This window comes from Crinia signifera, chromosome 9, assembly GCF_055691185.1.
Source record: "Crinia signifera chromosome 9, ASM5569118v1, whole genome shotgun sequence".
Lineage (NCBI taxonomy): Eukaryota > Metazoa > Chordata > Amphibia > Anura > Myobatrachidae > Crinia > Crinia signifera.
In genome coordinates, this window is record NC_139225.1 from 169,114,361 (window position 1) to 169,139,751 (window position 25,391).

The 25,391-nt window shown below is 46.2% G+C and overlaps 1 protein-coding gene across 3 annotated transcripts in view; it reads right to left on the bottom strand.

The window, feature by feature from the left end:
* Positions 1–25,391, bottom strand: part of SURF1 (SURF1 cytochrome c oxidase assembly factor) — a 155,608-nt gene that overhangs the window by 13,825 nt on the left and 116,392 nt on the right. For all 3 annotated transcript variants that reach the window (XM_083160436.1, XM_083160438.1, XM_083160435.1), the window contains exons 7-8: positions 25,043–25,205; positions 4,589–4,670 (exon numbers count right to left, since the gene is read on the bottom strand). In XM_083160436.1, the coding sequence (XP_083016562.1) occupies positions 4,589–4,670; positions 25,043–25,205 (245 nt within the window). The remainder of the gene's footprint in view (positions 1–4,588; positions 4,671–25,042; positions 25,206–25,391) is intronic.

Below are 25,391 nucleotides of genomic sequence, written 5' to 3' on the forward strand. Positions count from 1 at the left end.
TACCATGCTTTGGTATGCCTCATTGCCTGTGTCCTCCTCATCCCCTCTACTAATGTCCCGGATCAAACATTCTGGGGTGCCTCGGAGGGAGGTCGTGGGGGAAGCTGGGGATCCCCTTAGTACCTGCTGCTGGCTGGGCTGATGCTGCGACTGCCGCGTTGGGGAGCGTCTCGGCTGATCCTGTAGGGACACCGGTGTCAGCGAGTGTAGGTGCGGTCGCCATCTTGGGCTGCTGCGGCGTCTGTGTGGGCGCTGTGGCTCGGCGGCTCTGGCGCTTCGGCATGGGAGAGAGACCCCTCTCTCTGCACCGCGCCTGGCTCTCTGGTATGTCCTCCACTCGGCAGAGCTGTTGGGGACCGTGGTCCGGCAGGTTAGGGGTGCCGCCCGCCTCGCCGTCCACGGAGCTCCGTACTCACGCGGCCGTCTTGCTCGGGGCCGGAAGCGGAAGTCCTCGATTGGAGGATTTTAAAGGTAAGAACCAAAAATCTCCTTTTTTCTCATGGCCATTGGTGGACACTGGGATTTGTGGGACATCCCCAAGCTGTCCTTTATTAATGGGAATGCTCCCAAGCTGCTCTTAGGACACCCGTGCCAAAGGCCGTATCAGTTAACAAATAGGCATGTTGGTTTGTGGACTGTAACCAACGAGGCCAAAGCAATTGCTAAAAGAAACAATGTCTTCATAGAGAGTGAGGATAGCACCACAGACTCCAGGGGCTCAAATGGAGGTTTAGTCAAACACCATAAGGCCAACGACAAATCCCAACGATATGTAATGCACCTTGCAAACAAGGTGTGAATGGTGTACGAAATGTTCCATTGAAATAACACCCAAAGGGCCGTCACCTGAACCTTTAAGAACACGTGGCTGAGCCCTAGGTCTAGTCCAGACTGCAAGAACGCCAGAATTCTGGACAGATGGTATATCCTAGGATTATATTTCCTAGGTTCACACCATAAAAAGTATTTCCGCCAAACACAGTGGTAAATTCTTGCAGATGAAGGCTTTCTAGCTGCTAGCATAGTTTCTATCACCTTGCTGGAGAACCCCCTTGCTCTTAAGACCGACTGCTCAACAGCCATCCCATCAAAGCTAACATGTGCAGATATGGATAGTAGCAGGGGCCCTGAAACAGAAGGTCGGGGCAACTGGGTAGTGGGAATGGAGGAGCCCGGGATATTTGAAGAAGGTCCAAGTACCATGACCGCCTGGGCCAATTAGGAGCGAATAAGATTGCTATGACATTTTCCTGCTGCAGATTTTGACGGAGAGAAGGAAAAAGTACTACCTAAACCATTTAAAAAGGCCATGGGGCAGTCAGGGTGTCCACTAGACAAGCCTGAGGGTCCCGTGTTCTGGAGCTATTTCAGAGAAGTGTATTGTTGTGTCGGGAGGCCATCAGGTCCAATTGTGGGAGGCCCCAATGGTCTGACAGTAGAGAGAAGACCACGTGGTGAAGAGACCATTCCCTGGAGTGAATCGCCTGATGACTGAGGAAGTAATTTTCCCAATTCAACACCCCAGCCAGGGATGTAAACTGCCGACACAGCTAACAGAAACCATTCGGCCCAAAGCAGAATTTGAGTTACTTTTCTTTCATTGCTGCACAACTTTTTTGTTCTGCTTGATGATTTATGTACGCAACTGCTGTTGTGTATCGTAATTGGACTTTTACTGATCTGCCATGAAGCGGAGTCCCCAATTTAACTAGCTCCCGATAAATGGCCCGAAGTTCCAGGACATTTATTGGGAGGCTGAACTCTCTCTGCGACCATTGGGCCTGAAAGGAGTGATGCGTCACCACCGTGCCCCATCCCTGAAGGCTGGTGTCCATGGTCTAATGAGAGGCACCAATGTCAGCACGGCAGCATGAAGAGCGGATCCCCTTTTTAGCCTTATCAATAAAGGACCCATAGCTGCTGCAGCCTATGCTTGTATGGCTTTAACAAGCAGCGGCACTAGCAGCATAAAAAGCAGAGCTGATTGCCCCTTTCTGCCTCATCATCGGTCATGGTCCCCTTAGCTTCCAGCTGCCGTAGCCTTTGCCTGTCAATACTTGCCTTGAAGAAGTCAGACAATGTGTGAGAATATGCGTTGTGGTACCGCCACAACACCCTACCCCCATAGCTACAACTTAAGAGGAGACATCTATAATAATTATGATTACTTATCATTTAGAATGCTCACATTAATTATAATTTTAACATAATATTGTGAACTTCCTCATCTTACGCCAGTTACGTTAGTCGCTTTCAGACTAGCATCATCGTCCCCTCGTGGGCTCGCTTCACTCTCAACAGAAGGGTGGCGTACATTCCAGGGGTGGGGATTTGTGCTACATACGTTCTGTAGCATAAGCTGTGGCTGCAAAGATGAGGAAGTACCTAATTTTGTGCTTTGTATTTTCACATGGTGAGGACTTTAAGTGATTGTGAAGTAAGCTAAGATTTAATTTTTGTTACGTTAAAATGTATTCCTGATTAATGCTGTTGCCCGCTGTCTGTCACCCACTGAGTGTCACTCTCTGCCTGTTCTCTCCCATTGCCTTTCTCCAGTCATCACCCTCTCCCCTTCACTTCTCTCATGTTATCCTCTCCCTGTTACCTACTATCGCCCACTGCCTCTCCCCATTGTCACCTATCCACAGTATCACCCACTGCCCATCATCTCCCATTGCCTCTCCCTGGCCTTCACCCTCTCCCTTTCTCTCCTATCACCCTCTCCCTGTCACCCACTGACTCTCACCCTTTCCTTATCACTTCTCTCTCCTGATCACCCACTGACTCTCACAATCTCCCTGTCAATAGCTCTTGCTTCTCTCCCTCTCCCGGTCACCTTTCACTGTCACCCAGTGCCCCCCAACAGCATCATCATCTGCCACTTACTGTCACACTATACCTCATCCTAGTGTTACCAACTGCGTGCCACATGCTACCATTCACTGCCTTTTCTTGGCATCTTACTCTATTCATCTCCGATTGCCTCTCACCATCATAAAATTATTATGCTGGCTTATTGGGGTCAGTGATCAGCTTTGTTTTTGTTTTTTGCAATGTTACTTTATTTCTCTCACCCCGCCTTAACCCCCCCCCCCTCGTCACCCAGTAACTCTAACTGTCTCCCCACCACCTTCTCTTTCTTTCAAACTCTCCTTGTCACCCTCTTCCCCTCCTTTCTCCCACTGGGTCTTTCCAGCTATCACGGTCTGTCTGTGTCACCCTGTAATTCTCACTATCACCCACTGCCTCTCCATAGTGTTCCATCTGCCTGTAAACCACATCATTGTTAAAAGCTAATCATGGCAAACATACAGCAATTTGGTGCGAATAGTGTGTGTGCATGGACATATTTTATCCATGGAAATGCAGCCCTGATCCATAAGGTCACATGGTACGTAGGCTCCACAAACAGGCTGCAGCTTTCCATGGCTAGTTGTAATCGTTGGTAGGATGTAAGCACCCATATTTGTATTTGGGCGCAAAATTTGTAGTTTGCAGGAGGGCACCGAACACCCTAGCACCAGTCCTGACCCCACTCAAAAGATGAAGGTTCTTTTAGAGAAACATAGATAACAGAAGTAGAAAGCAAATTCCTATACATGGATTGTCCAATCATTCTGACAATCTATGTTCTTCCAAAACTACACAAGGATCCTGTTCATCCACCTGGTAGGCCAATCATTTCAGGGGTAGACTCTGTTCATCGATGTACATTTACAGCCCCTAGTATTGAACAATCCCTCTCATCTTAGCGATATGACCGACGTACTTGATACTATTGATTGGCAGGATGTCGTATATTTAGTCACGGCCGATGTTGGGTCACTATATACAATTATAGACCTTGGACAAGGTATAGCGGCAATAAAAAGGAGGATCATTAAAGTGGATTACAAACCCCTAATATGAATTTTAGAAATAAAACAACTATGGAAATAAACCTGCTTGTTCCTACTGTGATCGGATGCCGCCTTTGCAATAAGATGGTTCCTCCCTGGGTTTGGGCCACTTATCTCCAATGATGCTTCAGCATACCAACACATTTTATGCTTTTTCCGCAATCCCCTCACAATCTGACTGACAGGAAAGCGTTGTTTGTGGGTGGTAACCTGACGTTTTATGTGAGGGTGTGTGATGCTGGCTCCGCCCTCGTTCAGAGACTTGTGGAAGGGTCATGCTGATTGTGAGTGTGTTGTGAATGGATTTGCAGACTTGCACAGGGAGGGTTTTCACTTTGTCTGGGCATCAGCTATCTGATCGCAGGCCACTGCAATTTCGCACAGCAGCGATCAGATCTGAATCAGGCCCATGGGTTGATGAGTGTGGATGAACTTAATGGGCCTGCACAGATCCCGGACCTCAACCCAATACAGAACCTTTGAGATAAACTGGAATGGATATTTGGAGCCAGGCCTTCTCGTCCAACATCAGCGCCTGACCCCAAAAATGCTCAATAGAATGAATGGGCACAAATTCCCACTGAAACACTCCAACATCTTGGGGAAGTCTACCGAGAAGAGTAGGAGCTGTTCTAGCTGCATGTAATGGTCATGCACACGCGTGTTCCCTGTCACATAAATACACTTGCCATGTTATGCTGTACTCCATGTGGTCATTTCTGAGTGTTGCCCGGGTCTGTCCCCCAATGGGACCTCCAGGAACAGTGCTGGCTGGAATAGAAACATTTATTTTAATATTTATCACATATACATACAATTTTATTCTGTTATTAGAAATATGGAGCTAAAAATATAAATCAAAGCATGACCCAATGCAAATACTCAGTGCGCATTTATCTTACATATTACATGAGAATAGATGTCATTATCAGCTAATTACAGTAGATTTCACAGGGGGCAGAGCATTATTTCCAGTCCTTTTCTGTGAGGGATACTAAAGTCATTGATCTATAGTGGTGGATCCAGGAGTGCCTGTCTGTGTATCTACCCTTCTGTTCTCTAGAGGCCCCTCAGCCCTGCACACGAGTCCCCAGAGTCAGACAGCCCCTTGGGCTATAGTGGTGGATCCAGGAGTGCCTGTCTGTGTATCTACCCTTCTGTACTCTATAGTCCCCTCAGCCCTGCACACGAGTCCCCAGAGCCAGACTGAACCTAGGGCTATAGTGATGGATCCAGGAGTGCCTGTATGTGTATCTCCCCTTCTGTTCTCTATAGTCCCCTCAGCCCTGCACACGAGTCCCCAGAGTGAGACTGCCCCTTGGTCTATAGTGGTGGATCCAGGAGTGCCTGTCTGTGTATCTCCCCTTCTGTACTCTATAGGCCCAGCAGCCACGCACACGAGTTCCCAGAGCCAGACTGAACCTAGGGCTATAGTGATGGATCCAGGAGTGCCTGTCTGTGTATCTCCCCTTCTGTTCTCTATAGTCCCCTCAGCCCTGCACAGGAGTCCCCAGAGTCAGACTGCCCCTTGGTCTATAGTGGTGGATCCAGGAGTGCCTGTCTGTGTATCTCCCCTTCTGTACTCTATAGTCCCCTCAGCCCCACACATGAGTCACCAGAGTCAGACAGAACCTTGGTCTATATTGGTGGATCCAGGAGTGCCTGTCTGTATCTCCCCTTCTGTACTCTATAGTCCCCTCAGCCCCGCACACGAGTCACCAGAGTCAGACAGAACCTTGGTCTATATTGGTGGATCCAGGAGTGCCTGTCTGTATCTCCCCTTCTGTACTCTATAGGCCCAGCAGCCCTGCACACCCCTGCACACGAGTCCCCAGAGTCAGACAGAACCTTGGTCTATATTGGCGGACCCAGGAGTGCCTGTCTGTGTATCTCCCCTTCTGTACTCTATAGGCCCAGCAGCCACGCACACGAGTCCCCAGAGTCAGACAGCCCCTTGGGTCTATAGTGGTGGATCCAGGAGTGCCTGTCTGTGTATCTCCCCTTCTGTACTCTATAGTCCCCTCTGCCCTGCACACGAGTCACCAGAGTCAGACAGAACCTTGGTCTATATTGGTGGATCCAGGAGTGCCTGTCTGTATCTCCCCTTCTGTTCTCTATAGGCCCAGCAGCCCTGCACACGAGTCCCCAGAGTCAGACAGAACCTTGGTCTATATTGGCGGATCCAGGAGTGCCTGTCTGTGTATCTCCCCTTCTGTACTCTATAGTCCTAGCAGCCCCACACACGAGTCCCCAGAGTCAGATAGAACCTTGGTCTGTAGTAGTGGATCCAGGAGTGCCTGTCTGTGTATCTCCCCTTCTGTTCTCTATAGTCCCCTCAGCCCTGCACACGAGTCCCCAGAGTCAGACTGCCCCTTGGGTCTATAGTGGTGGATCCAGGAGTGCCTGTCTGTGTAGATCCCCTTCTGTACTCTATAGTCCCCTCAGCCCTGCACACGAGTCCCCAGAGTCAGACAGAACCTTGGGCTATAGTGGTGAATCCAGGAGTGCCTGTATGTGTATCTACCCTTCTGTACTCTATAGTCCCCTCAGCCCTGCACACGAGTCCCCAGAGTCCGACAGAACCTTGGTCTATATTGGCGGACCCAGGAGTGCCTGTCTGTGTATCTCCCCTTCTGTTCTCTATAGTCCTAGCAGCCCCACACACGAGTCCCCAGAGTCAGATAGAACCTTGGTCTGTAGTAGTGGATCCAGGAGTGCCTGTCTGTGTATCTCCCCTTCTGTTCTCTATAGTCCCCTCAGCCCTGCACACGAGTCCCCAGAGTCAGACTGCCCCTTGGGTCTATAGTGGTGGATCCAGGAGTGCCTGTCTGTGTAGATCCCCTTCTGTACTCTATAGTCCCCTCAGCCCTGCACACGAGTCCCCAGAGTCCGACAGAACCTTGGTCTATATTGGCGGACCCAGGAGTGCCTGTCTGTGTATCTCCCCTTCTGTTCTCTATAGTCCTAGCAGCCCCACACACGAGTCCCCAGAGTCAGATAGAACCTTGGTCTGTAGTAGTGGATCCAGGAGTGCCTGTCTGTGTATCTCCCCTTCTGTTCTCTATAGTCCCCTCAGCCCTGCACACGAGTCCCCAGAGTCAGACTGCCCCTTGGGTCTATAGTGGTGGATCCAGGAGTGCCTGTCTGTGTAGATCCCCTTCTGTACTCTATAGTCCCCTCAGCCCTGCACACGAGTCCCCAGAGTCAGACAGAACCTTGGGCTATAGTGGTGAATCCAGGAGTGCCTGTATGTGTATCTACCCTTCTGTACTCTATAGTCCCCTCAGCCCTGCACACGAGTCCCCAGAGTCCGACAGAACCTTGGTCTATATTGGCGGAGTGCCTGTCTGTGTATCTCCCCTTCTGTTCTCTATAGTCCTAGCAGCCCCGCACACGAGTCCCCAGAGTCAGACTGAGCCTTGGGCTATAGTGGTGGATCCAGGAGTGCCTGTCTGTACTGTATCTCTCCTTCTGTCCTTTATAGTCCCCGCAGCCCCGCATACGAGTCCCCAGAGTCAGACTGAACTTTGCGGCTAATGGAACTGTGAGGAAAAGCCTGTATGAAAAACCCCACAAAATCAGGTCACATGCAGGAAAAAAAAACATTGATTCTGTAGAGTACAGGTAAATCCAGCAGCTAACTGTATACTCCCCTAGGTCTTCAAGGGACTCCAGTTGTAATTTACCAAGCCCAACAGGACATCAAAATATTAAACATAAAGGTGAAAGGAGAAGAAAAGGATGAGCACCCAGTTTCTATGTCAAAACACATCAGCCACACACACACATACAAGTGTATGGCAGTGATGGCTAACCTCGACACTCCAGCTGTTGTTGAACTATACATCCCAGCATGCCCTGCTACAGTTTTACTATTTGGCCATCCTAAAACTGATGCAGTTAGGGTTTCTGCACCTGAGGAAGCTGGGAAACGCGTTGAGCCTTATCATTTGACCCTGAGCATTTTATTATACCCCTGACACTTGCCTACTCCTGAGGATTACAATTTCAACAGCAGTTTATATGGGACTTTTCTCTACATGGTCTTCATTCAGCATTGTTCCTACCATGGACTGACCAGCGGCATTCATTCATCTTATACCCAGGTATACCGGACCAATCATCAGATACTATCTGCATAATCTGTCTACATCTGGAATAGGCTACCTTGTAATATTGCAGAATACAGGTTTGGAGGACCTGCGCTATGGAATACAGCTGATGTGGTTGTATGTAGTGTGGATGAATCAGGCAGGTGTTGATAGATAATTGTAACACTCAGGTCTGAGGTTACAGAGATTTACCTTGCGGGAACATCTTCAGTGGCAACTCAGAGAGGCAGGAATTAAACAGGTGACAGTGAAATAAAGGGGTTTTATTACAATTTCAGCTTCTTCAAGCAATAATAGCAATTGACACCATTTACTTAGAATACAGGTTCTGAAGTCTGCATTAGTCTGTATGTCTCTTTAAAGAAGCCCTTGGACAGTTAAGCAGTCTCTTTGTCATTAAGGCTCGGAATCCTTGCTTTTGCAGCCACAATCTCAAGTATATATATATATATATATATATACATACACATACACATACATACACACACAGTATATAAAGTCTCTTCCAGCATTCTCAAACTACAGAATCAAAGTCAAATAAATGCTGCAGATGCAACCTTTAGTATCTTGCCTTATGTTCAGTACATTATCCGGGTTGCACAGTGTCCAAATGTTAAACCAACAGTCTATGCATGGACTTGTCTTTTGCAGTATCAGGAATAAACGTTGTAGTACTATAACACAAACAGCAATAGCTGAAACTTGCAAAGGCTGGTGACCAAATACAGACTAGTGTCACATGTAAGTGCTGATTCAGCTGCTTGACTGGGAATGTTTTTAATGCTGGGTCTGTATCACAAACAAATGCCTGTCCATCACTGGTTACTTACTCACAGCAGCCAGGGTGCTCATCTTCTCTCAGCACTACTGTACCTTATAGCTTCACAGCAGCCAGGGTGCTCATCTCCTCCCAGCACTACCTTATAGCTTCACAGCAGCCAGGGTGCTCATCTCCTCTCAGCACTACCTATAGCTTCACAGCAGCCAGGGTGCTCATCTCCTCCCAGCACTACCTTATAGCTTCACAGCAGCCAGGGTGCTCATCTCCTCTCAGCACTACCTATAGCTTCACAGCAGCCAGGGTGCTCATCTCCTCTCAGCACTGTAGCCAGCCCAGGGTGCTCATCTTCTCTCAGCACTACTGTACCTTATAGCTTCACTCCCTGTGGCTATGGAGGGGTCACATAAACTCCAGGGCCTCCCAAAGTCTTTCTCTGCAGCTTAGCTGGCTATCTTCAGTGCCCTTGCTCCTTGTAATGCTGACTGCATCAGCAGCTGGGTCTGGTATAGGACTCCGACAGTCGGGATCCCGACAGTCATTATCCCGACATTGGGATCCCGACTGCCCGGAGTCAGAAAGCATGGCGAGTGCAAAAAAGCCCCTTGCGGGCTCGCTGCGCTCGCCACGCTGCGGGCACAGTGGATCGCTATGCGAGCCACCTATTCTATTCTCCCTCTATGGGGGTCGTGGACCCCCACGAGGGAAAATAGCGGGTGGCCGTTGGTCACCCGGCTGCCGGCGTTTTGACAGTCGGGATGCCGACGTCGGGTAAATGACTGTCGGGAACCCATCCGGCACCCCAGCAGCTATCACTCAGCAGCCATGCTCTCTCCATATGCTGGCTGACTCTGTCCTCGCTTTACTTTCACTTTCTACAGACTCCTCCCCTCATCCTGTGCATGTGTAGCCAGCTTCCTGAGCCAATCAGTGCACTAGGAAGTGCCTGCTATACATGTGGACACATGAGAGAAGAAGGTGACCTCTGCAGTACCCAGAGTGCCCCTGAAATGAGGCAGCAGAATAACTAAAGCACATTAATGTTTTCCATAACAAAACAACAGATATTCATACACATTCCTGTACCATAGTTACCTCCCCTCCTGCATTCTGCAGGAGACTCCCTGAAATAGCAGCAATCTCCCTCTCTCCCTCATTAGTCTACCAATCTCCCTCATTTCACCTAGCCCACATTACACTGTTTTTTTATTCTTTATTAATTTTCAATATTAACAAACATACAAGAACAACATATAAAATACAGATCACATACATGCATACAACAACAATTAAAAGTTGAGAGAGAATAAACCAGTTGCCATATTGACATATCACCCTAGACATGTTATAGATATAATCAACACTTTCATCATTAGGACTTTCCCTCCTCCTTGTACATCAAATATTTATGTACCCAGGTACTACTATTCCGGAGATATCAACCAACTATTTTCTTCCCAGAGTGTGTCTATACCTTTCTAACTCCCAAACCTTTTTATCTATAGGAAAGGAAGAAGAGAAACTTAAAAAGTAGCGGAGGTATAAAGATTTGGAGTAGGAAAAGGTATAAATTTACCGTTGTGTATAAATTAGATATAGAATCCCATTTACATATTATTACACCCTTCTTACCCCTTCTGAAGCAAACAAATCTTATTCGCCGATATATCCCTTTCCGAAACTACTGTGTTAGAACCAGTGTACAATCAAAGTGTTCCTTATTCATACCATATTCCCAATGTGCATATCTGTGTTTCACAAAAAAAAAAAGTTTTAGAAGATAAAAAACTTTACCAATAAAAAAATAGAGGGAGAATAATTCCTCTTCAGTGAATATATACTATTTACGTCGCTTATACTGTTGCTAAATCTGGTGTTGGCTACGTGCACCTTTATGGGTGATTTCAAAAACTTTTGTGTCGACATTTAATTACCAGTGCAATATAAAAAAAAAAAAAAAAAAAAAAATATATAATTTAAAAAAAAAAAAAAGATTATATAATAATAAGAAAAAAGATTAAGAGTAGTATAACACCCTCATACGTTATTACCCATAGTCAGAATAACCTTGATCGTCAATAATACATCCCTTCTATATGCAAAGTGATCTGGCAATTCGTTTTTGCCTATCATTGGTCCATTTCCTCTCTTAAATTAATTTACATTATTACCACACTCACCAAAAACAAACAATTAAATACGTACTAACAATACTACATAGACTACAAGTGCCAGTTTTTTCTTTTTGTTAACAGAACAATTGCTAATACCCTGGTCAACTGATCAATCGAGATATCACATACAATGTATCTACTAAGTCAAAATGGTACATTGAAAATGTAACCATTTCCCCCATATCGAATAGTATTTCTCAACTGCCTTGTCTGTAATATATACATATTTCTCATACTCAGCCGTTTTATTAGCTAGGGAATACCATGCCGCTATGTCAGGGCCTTTTTGCGACATCCATGATCTTGCAATTACTACCTTTGCCAACGCACTCAAGTTTATAACTAGTCGTCTGTCCTCTTTGTTCATACCATTTACCGGCCATATCCCCATCACAAGACAGCTAGGTTGCATACATAGGTCAGGGATCCCCATCCTGAGCATAGCCCTCATCACCCCCAACCAGAAGCGCTGTAATGCTCGACACTCCCACATCAAATGCCAGAAGTTCCCACCTATGATCTTACATTTAGGACACCTATTTCCTGTACCTTCAGAAAATTTACTGATTCTTTCTGGAGTCATATATGTCCGATGCAGAATGTTCAGCTGAATTTGTTGGGTTCTGATTGATTTGGTAGCCAAGGTTATTGTTTTTAAGGCCTCTTCCCAATTATCCTTGTCTACCGCAGGGATATCTCTGGTCCATTTCACCCGTAATTTCTCCAAGTCACCCACTGGAGTCCGCTCCATCAGGGATTTATAGCACCTCGACAGCCGTTTACCCCTAGGGATCTTGGATAACATCTTTTTTACTGGGGATTCTTTTATTTCCCATTCCCTAGAACGAGATTCAGATTGAATGGCACTTCTCATCTGCAAGAATCTAAAAAACATTCCCTGTGGGAGCCCAAATTCCATACGCATCTGGGAGAAGGTTTTCAAATTATTTCCAACAAAAATCTGGTTCAAACTGGTGATCCCATATTGAGCCCATATTCTATTTCCCTGCTGGACTTTCAATTTCTGAAATTGCGGGAACTGAAAAATACAGTATTCTGGGTCCACTCCCTCATACTGTAAACTTTTCTCCACCCGTTTCCAGATAGTTCTAGCTTGTTTCAGAAGAGGTGGATTATGTTTAGGGGCTACTTTCCCCAGAAGAATCTGTAGGGGAGATAACCCAGGGGCGGCCTTAGCTACAAATGCTAACAGATCTTCCGTGTTTTCATCTTTGTTAACCCACCCAGCCAAGTGATTCATCTGGGCTGCATGGTAATAATATCTAAAATTTGGTAACGCTATACCACCACTGTCTTTTGCATTACATAGCGTATTTAATTTGATTCTGGGGAGCTTATTACGCCAGAGAAACATGGAGATCATAGAATCCAATCGTTTAAAAAACTTATCACCAATATATATAGGGGAATGCACCAAGATATAAAGTATCTTAGGCAAAATTGACATTTTAACCAGGTTGGATCGACCCATCAATGTAAGTGGGAGTCTCAACCAACTTTTAAACTTCTTTTTTATTTCCTCGAACAAGGGGAGAATATTGTCTTCTATGTAATCAGCAGGTCTCCCCGACACAATAATCCCCAGATATTTAATTTTTTGCACAACTGGAATACCCATACTATCTGAGGCCCTGACCGAACCCAATGCCAATAATTGTGATTTACTATAATTGATTACCAATCCAGAGTAACAGCCAAATTCAGTTATGATAGACATTATCTCCGGAAATCTATCGGCACCGTCCATCAATCCAACAAGGAGGTCATCAGCATAGAGAGAGATTATATTATAACCTATACCAACCCTCCCAATCCCGTTCCTCAACCTACACGCCAGAGGCTCCATTGCCACCGCAAATAATAGGGGCGACAATGGACACCCCTGACGCGTACCCCGGAATAGTGGGAAGGGCTCAGAAACATAACCATTCGCTAGGATGCGGGCCGAGGGGTGACTATATAGTAAAAATATCCTATCGATAAATTTATTACTCAGACCGAAGGCCAATAAGGTCTGTTTCAGATATGGCCATTCCACACAGTCGAAGGCCTTATTAGCATCAAAAGATGCCACCCCAACCTCGTGTTTGACCATATCTGCCATCTGTAAATACATATGAACCCGGCTTAAGTTATTGGCTGTGGACTTCCCCTTCATAAAACCATTTTGATCCGGGTGGACTATACCGCCAATAACACTGTTGAGCCTATTAGCCAAGATTTTAGCATAAATCTTGGCATCCACCGTCATCAGCGATATTGGACGGCATGAGTCCACCCGGAGTGGGTCTTTCCCATTTTTTGGAATCAGAGTTATAATAGCTTCGGACATGGAATTTGGTAGTATACCTCCTTGTTCCATGTCCTGAAAAAGTGTTAATAATTTGGGAGCGAGGTTCACAGCCAATACTTTGTATAGTTCCCCCGGGAGACCATCGATTCCTGACGCCTTATTGGCTGGTATAGATTTAATCGCGTCCAATATCTCCTCTAATGTAAAGGGGGAGTCCAGTACAGACCTTTCTTCATCCGATAAGGTGGGAAGTCTACTTTCCCTTAAATATTCCACTAACGTAGCCTCTTCCACATCGATTCTGGATTGATAGATATGCCGATAGAATTCCCTGAAGGCCTCTGCAATGTCACCAGAGGTGAAACATACTTGACCGTCTTCAGTAATTATCTTAGGGATAATATTAGAGGGCTTATTAACTCTGGCCAAATGTGCCATATATCGACCGGATCTATCACAATTTTGATAAAAGGAATAAGATTGTTTTATTAAATTCTGATTAACCATTACTTGCAGGTGCTCCACCCATTTTTGTTTAGTAGTTAGCCAATCATGGCGTGCCTCATCTGACTTATCCTGAATATATTTTTTTTCCATTTCTGACATTGATTTTTCAAGGTCTAGAGCTATTTCTTGATTTTTCTTTTTAATCCCAGCTACTTTTTTAATCAGATTGCCCCTCAGATAGGCTTTGAGAGTATCCCACACAACATTAAACTGGGCAGTATCTACATTAGTTTGGAAAAACTCCTCAATCAACTCACTCGTCTCTTCTAATCCACCAAGATACGGGATCCATGAGGGATGGAATTTCCAGTATGTAAATCCCCTTTTTTGTCTAGTATCCAACTGCATTAAGATCGGTGTATGGTCAGAGATACCCTGCGGTTTATACTCGATTAAGTCTACCGATTTTATCACATTATCAGAAACTAAAATCATATCTATTCTAGAAAAAGTATGGTAGGTGGCAGAGTAGCAAGAGTATTGGTTAATATGCGGGTGCCTTTCCCTCCAAATGTCCCTCCACCCTATTTCTCCAATGAAGTTAGCAACATTACTGTTACTATCAGCATAATCTTGGTTGCGCTTCCACCTATCCATGCTTGGGTTCATAACCGCATTAAAATCGCCAAGACAGATTACGGAGCTATTTGGTCTTTCGGTGACGAACTCCACCGCATGTCTCAGTACCTCAAAGGAGAAAGGGGGTGGGATATATATAGCAAGAATACAATATCTGACCATATCTATACACCCTTCAATGAACACATACCTTCCTAACTTATCAATTTTGGAGGAGAGTATTTCAATTTTAACATTTTTTTTAATCAAAACTGAAACTCCTCTAGCATATGGGGAGAAACAAGAGTGAAATGACATTCCTATCCATGTCTTTTCAACTGCAGCCACCTTATCTCCAAATAGATGGGTCTCTTGCATGCAGATTATGTCAGCCTGCATGGATTTACAATGGCTAAGTACCAAGGAGCGCTTTATTCTATCACCCAACCCCCTAACATTCCAAGTCAGTACAGATATCATTGACACTTTAGAGTCAAATTAACCACAGGATCCGCAATTATCCCATAAGTATACAACCTAGCATCAAGAAAAATACTATCAAAACAGGCACTTGTAGCATAACAAACAACATTGAACATTAACCCCGATCCCTCCCCCTCCCTGTATAACCTACCCATCTAGGTATACCTATCCCGGTACAATACCCTAACTTCAATCAAACAACATAAAAACCATCACACGCCCATTCACTAGAGGCTATTCACTGACAGTCACGAAACGCTAGGCGTGCCTACCCTCCAGTAACCCCACAGGAGTACCCCCCAGCCCTCCTCCAAATCAACGCCACCATTTTCACCTAAACAATTTTTATACATATTCCCAATACTGGGAGCAAGAATTTATGCATGCAGCTGGAATAGCAGATATGGAGGGGGAAAACAACACTAGCAGCTTTTTACTATATATGCAGATCTTATTTCCCAACGGATACCGACAATCTTATTTATTACCACTACTGGGAATACTACTATTTAACCACTAAGGATTACCTAGGATTCCTCATTGCTGCTTCCCCATCCAATCTACCATTCCAATCCAATATTATGGCCCCGACAATTCCAAATTACATTTAATATTAGACATTATTAAAAACATTTAAAGTAGAGAATAGAGAACAGAAAATGGAAAACATAAGAAAAGCATACCATAAAGCCATAACATATTCAATTATTTCAGCACCATCTTAATATAATTCCCCAACTACCACAAGATAAGGCTGCCCTCAGGCCTTCAGGTCCCCAAACATAATAAAGTCCAGACCATCATAGTCAAATTATAGACTTTAAGGGATAAGCTGCCGATCCGCAGGGTAGTATTTATTTAACCACTCCGCAACAGCTCCAGGACTAGTAAAGAACATTGCCTCGTCATTCACAATGACTTTCAACCTTGTCGGGTAGAGCATCGAATATTTAACGTTGAGCTCTCTCAGCCTTAACTTGATATCTCGAAACCGAGCTCTTTCCCTTTGCACGTCGATTGGGAGATCCGGGAAGATGGAAACTTTATTCCCATTATGCAACAATTCCCCCTTGCTTCTAGCAGCTCTCAGGATATTGTCCCGGTCACGATAGTGAAGCAACTTGGCGATTATCGTGCGTGGATATGCGCCAGGCACTGGGGGCCTAGAGGGAACGCGATGCGCCCGTTCTACAGTGAAGAAGGGTGATAGAATCTCCAACCCAAGGGTCTGCTTTATCCATTCCTCAACAAATTTCTCAGGCAAGGTCCCCTCAGCTCTTTCCTCCAGACCAACAATTCTTATGTTGCTACGGCGCAACCGCCCCTCCATATCAACATTCTTATATTGCAGGTCTTTTACCACTTTCTCAAGTATCCCAACACGGGCCTGCAGGGGGGATAGAGTGTCCTCAATATTGGAGACCCTGGTCTCCACCTCTGTTACCCTAGATCGAATTTTCTGAGCGTCCTCTCTTAACAGGGTTATATCAGACTGGACCTTACCGAGTTGTACCGATAACCGGCTCTCGCTGGCATTAACGGCGTCCAGGACCTGCTGTAAGGTCACTTCTTTAAGGGCCTCCGCCCCATTACTCTCCTTTGTGGGGGTACTAAGAAGAGTAGTCTCTCTGGAGTTACTGGTATTACGTGGTTGTGTTCGCGCGAACTTTTCCAGTTTAGCTGCCGTAGTGGTCTGGCTTGCTTTCCCCATATTGAGGAGATATTAATATACAAGTATATTCTAAAAAATGATTAAACTTGTTTTAGCCCTGCGGATCTTCACCACACACACACTGAGACACAAACGGCAATCCTGGCTTTAGACAATGCAACAGGCAACAAGGCAACAGTTACCCCACCAGAACGAATAGCATCCAATTGCAGCGGTGATCAAAAATTTGAACAAACTTGTGCTGCGGCTTAGTTCGGTGTGCGGCAGGACTTAAATGTCACTCTATACCTGCTAAACGACTATTCAGGGTTTTTTATTTTCCCCTTTACTGCCCAGTCTCTTAAGCAACCTCAAAACCACATAGACTGCACGGTTTTTTTTTTTTTTTTTTTTTTTTTTTTTTGTTTTTTTTAAGGCATTAGCTTTGGACCTTGGTTCCGAGTCTAGGCGCCCCTTACAAGGGTAAAGATTGCCCGTGCACACCCCACTGATAATGTCTATGTGTGTGGACTTTTATCCCGCTTCTCACGGCTTTTACCTGCTTCAGCCGTAGGGCGACTTAAACTCAGCTCACCGGTAGTCGGACATCACCAACAGGCTTTACTGATGACTCGGATAGCAGTTCCCACGCGGCGTCTGGTTTCGTCTAGCAGCCTTTCTCCTTACTGCCTCTCTCCGTCCAGCCTCACACTGTCCTGTAGATACATCTCACGTGGTGGCTGGCGGCGTCTGACGGCATCAAATGGCACCCGCTCCACGGCTGGATCACGACTGCGCCACACCCCCTCCGGAGCTCTCACCCCCGGTGTACTGGGGAGTAGCACTCTCAGACCGTGCGGCTTTGGTAGATATCAGTCAGTCTGCCAGACATCGTAGTCACTTTTGCTCCAAACAGCGGGAGGACTTTTCTTTGCTAGCCGGCTCCTTACTCCCATTCCAGGTAGCGTTTCATCAGGAGGGTCGGACCGAGGATCAGCTCTCCCGCATGGAGTCACCGGAAGGCAAGATCCTCCCTCACGTCACGCACGCCGTCATGACCGCGCCCCCATCTCCCACATTACACTGTTACATCATAGTTACCTCCCCTCCAGCATTCTGCAGGAGACTCCCTGACATAGCAGCAATCTCCCTCTCTCCTTCATTAGTCTAGCAATCTCCCTCATGTCACCTAGCCCATTTTACACTGTTACATCATAGTTACCTCCCCTCCAGCATTCTGCAGGAGACTCCCTGACATAGCAGCAATCTCCCTCTCTCCCTCATTAGTCTACCAATCTCCCTCATTTCACCTAGCCCACATTACACTGTTACATCATAGTTACCTCCCCTCCAGCATTCTGCAGGAGACTCCCTGACATAGCAGCAATCTCCCTCTCCCCTTGATTAGTCTAGCAATCTCCCTCATGTCACCTAGCCCATTTTACACTGTTACATCATAGTTACCTCCACTCCTGCATTCTGCAGGAGACTCCCTGAAATAGCAGCAATCTCCCTCTCCCCTTGATTAGTCTAGCAATCTCCCTCATGTCACCTAGCCCACATTACACTGTTACATTTTTTGGTGGAAAAAAGGGATGAGATATAGATACATTTACATTGAGTCATCAGCACCATATCCCAGCACTTTACCAAGTATAGTAGCTCTTACGAACTGCTTTGGGGCTCATCTACATTTGGATATAAGTCATTTTAAAAGATTCCTCTCAGATATAGCAGTGAACATCCACGCTTCTAGGTGCCACATTCACAATCTCTTTTCACAATCTCTCCATATATGGAACTAGACACGCCCTTTGGGTAGAGAATGACACGCCCCCTCAATGGGACGCTGTGCAAAATTCTACTACCAACTATAATCTCCCTGAAACTAGTTTTCAAAAGTAGGCAAGTATGTCCTGTACATTGCTTCCAAAAACAGTCCCAGTATTTCTTTCTGGGGTGCTACATAAGCCCTAACTGTTCTATTTTCGGAAATGAGGTGTGGCACTAAAAGTACACTCACACAAATTAATGGTGAAGAAATAAAACGGATTTATTGCACAAGAAAAAATTCCAGTTTGTATACGATGGAAAACAACTGGTGGGGTATGGGAATGGGGGTGGGGGGTTGCTGCCTTGCAGAGGCACAGGGGAATGCAGGGAATACTTCAGGGTAGAGTACAGGTAGGCAAAACACCACTGCACCTATAAGGTGTCTGTGGTCTGTTTGCGCTGGGTGATGTTAAAAAGTTAAAGTGTGCGATCAGTCCAGAGTATCAGTCAATTGCACTTGTCCGGCAGGTGGTGGGTATAGAGGTAAACAGTCACTGTGGGGTCAAGGCAAGTGATGGAGTATCACCAGGGGCTGGCGTCCCTAACACGGTGGTGCACTGCACACTTACCTGATACCCTGGGGTTTCCTCTGCCGCGGTGCAGCTTCCTCCTCCGCTGATGCCTGCACAGCCGTGCAGGTTCACCAGTTGTAGGCCTACGTCCCTTCCACACTGTACGCTCCAACTTCCGGGTCCCGCTGTGAGGTGTTCGCCGGGAGCAGAATGACAGTGGAGTAACGCGCGCTCGACTCCCGGTGGGGAGGAGACTTTGGGTGATGTGTGACGCTTCTGGTGCTCCAACGCGTGTCAACCTTAATTAGGTCTTCTTCAGGGAGTTTGTTCTTACAGTCTGTCTTTGTACGGTATATAACCCTATGTGGGTGGGAGTGTCTAATTCACGGTGGCCATCTTGGTTGAGGGCAAAGTTCCCTTGATACAGAGTTAACATAGGGGCTGGATTCGGGAGCATGGGAATAGTGCCTATCTGGGCAAAATAATGCTGCTGCGGCAAAAATCTGGTATTGGAACTGAATTATGATGTGATTAAACCAAAATGGCTTTGGTTTTTGACCTATTGGTGCACATTGGTTTACCAGCCTATCAAGAGATTATGGTCTACAGTACAAAATACATGTGTATGGTCTTTTCAGTAATTGCTGATGGATCTGATTTCATTGTCAGCATTTAGTCCTCTGGGTGTCATGGATCTTAACGTGAAGATCCACTTAAGTTCCTCAATATTAATAGCTTTTATGAAGTCCCCTCCCCTCCAATTCCTGTGTACTAGTCTAATCCCTATGATGGATAGACCTAGTGGGTTTCTTGCGTGATGATCTAATAAATGCTTGGACAGACTATGTGTCTCCACACCATTGATTATGTTCCGTATGTGTTCAGCTGTCTCCTTATTGTCCTCCCCACATATTGTAGACCACACAGGCAGGTTTCTAAGTAGACAACTCCCGTGTGGATGCATGATATATGTTCTGTGATCAGGGCCGGCGCTACCCACTCAGCAGCTCCTGCAAAGCAGGGAGGCGCCATGCTGAAAAGGCGCTGTCTCCCTCCCTGCTCTGCTAAAGCTGCCTCAGCCCTCACTGTCACTGCCTCCTGCCCGCAGTGCCTGTCTGACAGCGGGCGGCAGTATGGAGAAGCTGAGCAGCTCCCTGCACCGCACACACACTGTCCTCCTCCTGCGACTTGCACCCTCACACTTGTGCTGAGGCATGTAGCGCTGTCTGTGAATGCCTGGATGACATGTCATGTCCGGATCCGCCCCCTACCCATTGCTCCCTGCGTCTGTCAGCTGTCAAACAAATGACAAACAGGCAGCAGCGCCGCCCTTCCTTCCCTCTTCTCAGTGTGCTGTGCCAGTGCCGCTGCCAGTCCTCCTTTCCCCCTCAGTCATGGGAATTAGGGTGTAATGGCATTCTCAGCGTCCTGCCTACGCAGATAGAAGAGGAGGGACTGCACAAGAGTTAAACAGCAAAAGAACAGTGAGTCTTTTATTACACATGTTTATAACAATTTTTGGTACTTATGTATTATCTGGGCTCCCATGTTAAATGCACCCCATTTTTTCATACCCCTACTATCCAACTACGCATTGAGTTGATTTTATATAGTGTGGCGAGCGCAGCGAGCCACCGTGCCCGAAGCGTGGCGAGCGCAGCGGTCTCATAAGAAAAACGGGAGCCCAGATATACATAAGTACCCAATTTTTTTAATAATTGTAGATTTTTTTAAATTATTTTATACACTTTTTAAATAATGGTCTGGGTTATGTGCCTAAAGGTGGCCATACACGCTGCAATAGCAGCATGCGATGCGATGTGCGCTCCTGCGGGCATCGCACAGTACAAAAAGTATGTGCTGCATATACTTTTTGTACTGCTTTCAGATCGCATCGCACACACATTGCATGCATGCCGTGCGATGCGATCTAGCACATAACGTATGCGATTCTCGCAGCATGTATGGGCACCTTTAGTGCCTGCAACATTTTGCGGACACAGCACTTTAGATGGTGTATGCATACATGTACATGCACCCGAGATCCTCCATAGGATCGCATGTTGCATACGCTCCCACAATCGGGCTGCAGCTTGTTGCAATGGCAATGTGAAAGGGCGCAAAATTTATGGTTTGCAGGAGGGCGCCGGACACCCTAGCACCGGCCCTGTCTGTGATCTTATATTCTTCCAATGTCACTGCTGACTTGAATGAGTCAATCATTTTTGTGGTGGTGTCCTTTTGTTTACAGTATTTACATGTACCGCAGTAATAGAAACCTCTGTTATCAGTCTGTCTCTGTTTAGATTTGATATGGTTTTTGGTCAATTGTTGTTTTAAATCGGATCTCATCTTCTAATGTCTGTTCAGTATGCTATAGAACCGTCTGTTGTCTGCGTTATATTTGGTGGTCATTACTGTCAGTGGATTTGTCCTTGTATGTCAGCAAGCTGTCTCTGTCTTATTTTTCTACTTTGTCGTAGGCATCGCGTACTGCAGTGCTGTCATAACCTTTTTCTAGAAACTGAGTACTGAGTGTTGTGGCTTGTGTTTGATAATCTGAGTTATTAGTGCAGTTTCGTCTTACTCTTTAAAATTGGCTGGTGGGTATGTTAGATATTGGGATGGTGTCCGGTAGAGAGTATGTAACTGTTGACACCCAGAGGACTAAATGCTGACAATGAAATCAGATCCATCAGCAATTACTGAAAAGACCATACACATGTATTTTGTATTGTAGACCATAATCTCTTGATAGGCTGGTAAACCGGGATGCGGTCATTTGGTCTACTGCATTATGGTAGAAAGTCATTAGGTCGAATCCATTAGGTCGACATGCTAAAAGGTCGACATGACTCTAGGTCGACATGGGAAAAGGTCGACATGATTCTAGGTCGAAAGGTCATTAGTTCGACAGGTCATTAGTTCGACAAGGTCATTAGTTCGACATTGTCTATGTCGACATTCACAAGGTCGACATGGAGTTTTTCACTGTTTTTTGAGCCAACATGTGCCGACAGGCGGTATTTCATGCCCTACCATCCACTAGGGCGTGGTGGGAGAATAAAATAGTGTGCCGAGCGTAGCGAGGCACCGTGCCCGACGCATAGCGAGCGCAGCGAGCGATGCGAGGGGATGCAGTGCACTTTAAACTGTGTCCATGTCGACTGTGTTGACATTCAGGTAAAAAAACAGTGAAAAACCCCATGTCGACCTTGTGAATGTCGACATAGACAATGTCGAACTAATGACCTTTCGACCTAGAATCATGTCGACCTTTTCCCATGTCGACCTAGAGTCATGTCGACCTTTTAGCATGTCGACCTAATGGATTCGACCTAATGACTTTCTACCATAATGCAATAGACCAAATGATCCCAACCCGGTAAACCAATGTGCACCAATAGGTCAAAAACCAGAGCCATTTTGGTTTAATCACATCATAATTCAGTTCCAAAACCCAATTTTTGCCGCAGCAGCATTATTTTGCCCAGATAGGCACTATTCCCATGCTCCCGAATCCAGCCCCTATGTTAACTCTGTATCAAGGGAACTTTGCCCTCAACCAAGATGGCCACCGTGAATTAGACACTCCCACCCACATAGGGTTATATACCGAACAAAGACAGACTGTAAGAACAAACTCCCTGAAGAAGACCTAATTAAGGTTGACACGCGTTGGAGCACCAGAAGCGTCACACATCACCCAAAGTCTCCTCCCCACCGGGAGTCGAGCGCGCGTTACTCCACTGTCATTCTGCTCCCGGCGAACACCTCACAGCGGGACCCGGAAGTTGGAGCGTACAGTGTGGAAGGGACGTAGGCCTACAACTGGTGAACCTGCACGGCTGTGCAGGCATCAGCGGAGGAGGAAGCTGCACCGCGGCAGAGGAAACCCCAGGGTATCAGGTAAGTGTGCAGTGCACCACCGTGTTAGGGACGCCAGCCCCTGGTGATACTCCATCACTTGCCTTGACCCCACAGTGACTGTTTACCTCTATACCCACCACCTGCCGGACAAGTGCAATTGACTGATACTCTGGACTGATCGCACACTTTAACTTTTTAACATCACCCAGCGCAAACAGACCACAGACACCTTATAGGTGCAGTGGTGTTTTGCCTACCTGTACTCTACCCTGAAGTATTCCCTGCATTCCCCTGTGCCTCTGCAAGGCAGCAACCCCCCACCCCCATTCCCATACCCCACCAGTTGTTTACCATCGTATACAAACTGGAATTTTTTCTTGTGCAATAAATCCGTTTTATTTCTTCACCATTAATTTGTGTGAGTGTACTTTTAGTGCCACACCTCATTTCCGAAAATAGAACAGTTAGGGCTTATCTATCAACACTTGCCTGATTCATCCACACTACATACAACCACATCAGCTGTATTCCATAGCGCAGGTCCTCCAAACCTGTATTCTGCATCCATTACCCAGAGGGTGGACCCCCCCCTCTTGTGAGGACCAGCAGCTCGAATACAAACCCAGATTACCAAGGGATTAGCGCCACCTCCATCCTTTTTAACCTGGTAATATTATCTGCTGCATTAAATAGAGACACCCTACTACTATTTATCCTGGATATAGGAGCATCATCAAATTTGTCTTAAGGGTATATTATCATTTTAATATCATATTTCTTAATTCATGAGAATTATCATACTCTTTTTGGTACTCTTTACCTAGGACGGCGCCCATCGCGGGCATCGCGTCCATCGTATGCACAAAAGTAACGGGAGCGACGCGACCGACGCGATGCCCGCGATTTCCCATAGGGATCAATGTTAAATTTTTCAATGGACCCGATTTTTCAGTTCAATGCCTCAATGCCCGCGATTTAGCCATAGGAAACAATGTTAAATGGGCCACAGAGCCCAAATAGGCACCCTTAGCAGTGAAATGTCCCCCACAATTGTTAACGACACCCCAGGATCCACGCAAACCCGAAGCGTGGCGAGCGCAGCGAGTCCGCGAGGGGCGGCGGTATGCGTCCTCCGACCTTTTCATACCCCCACTATCCACATCGGCGTGGAGTTGAGAATAGAATAGTGTGGCGAGCGCAGCGAGCCACCGAGCCCGAAGCGTGGCGAGCGCACGCGGATACCTTCACAGGTAAACGCGGCCCTACGCGGGCTTCACAGGTATCCGCGTCCCCTCGCGGGGCTCGCCACGCTTCGGGCTCGGTGGCTCGCTGCGCTCCCCACACTATTCTATTCTCAACTTCACGCCGACGTGGATAGTGGGGGTATGAAAAGGTCGGAGGACGCGTACCGCCGCCCCTCGCGGGCTCGCTGCGCTCGCCACGCTTCGGGTTCGCGTGGATCGTGGGCTGTCGTTAACAATTGTGGGGGACATTTCACTGCTAAGGGTGCCTATTTGGGCTCTGTGGCCCATTTAACATTGTTTCCTATGGCAAAATCGTGGGCATTGAGGCATTGAACTGAAAAATCGGGTCCATTTAAAAATTTAACATTGATCCCTATGGGAAATTGCGGGCATCGCGTCGGTCGCGCCGCACCCGTTACTGTAGTGCATGCGATGCCTGCGATTTTTTACACCCGATGACCGCGATGGACATCGTGGGCGCCGTGCTAGGTAAAGAGTACCCTCTTTTTATATGATTTTTATACTGTCTAAATAAATTTATTTGAAAGAAACCTTCATATTTTCAGAATGATTTGAGAAACAGCCAGCGCTGGTCGCTTTTTACTTCTTTAATTGTATAAGGACTGACAATCCTTACACCAGCTGCATTTAGATGCACCTTATCCTTTTTATTATTTTCTAAAACTGATGCAGTGCATGCTGGGATGTGTAGTTCAACAACAGCTGGAGTGTCAAGGTTAGCCATCACTGGTGTATGGCATAATGAGATATATAGAGATAGTAAAATATTTTTTTCTAAGTCTTTATATTTTTGGGATTTGAATAAATGTATTGAATGTACTTAAGCACATTACTGTGTCGTGGGGTATATAAATGGGTGATACCATTATTGGTCTTTATCAGAATTCTCCTCATTGTGAGAGTGTAATTATAGCGCCCTTGTGATGAATATTTTATAGATACTATATTATGGAATGCCGACTGGTAGGTTCCTATTAAGAGGTGCAGCTGAAGCATTTGGAAGGGGATTTCTAGTGGACAGCTGCCACCCCCCTATACTGCCAGCTCCGTCGGCTTTTTACTAATATCCAGTATAGAAATGCTTACCTGAATTTGCCTCAATATAGATTGGCTCTGCCCCAGTCTGGATCGCCATGGATGCCAAATCCCGATAATACCACAAATTCTTCTGGATATCATTTTCAGGGGCAAATAGTTGGCGAGTTTCTGGTAGTCTCACAATACCAACCAAATCAATGTCACCTTCAATCTATAGAATACACGGATAAAATAAGAGACACATTTTCCCTCATGCTCCACATTATTCAGGTTCATCTATGAGGAGAGGGTGCAGTACAGCTGTGGCTTCTGTGTACACCTACAGCAAATCTTTCACCTGGCTAGAACCAAAACCAATCTACACTTACTGCACACAGGACTCATCGCTGCTGCCAAT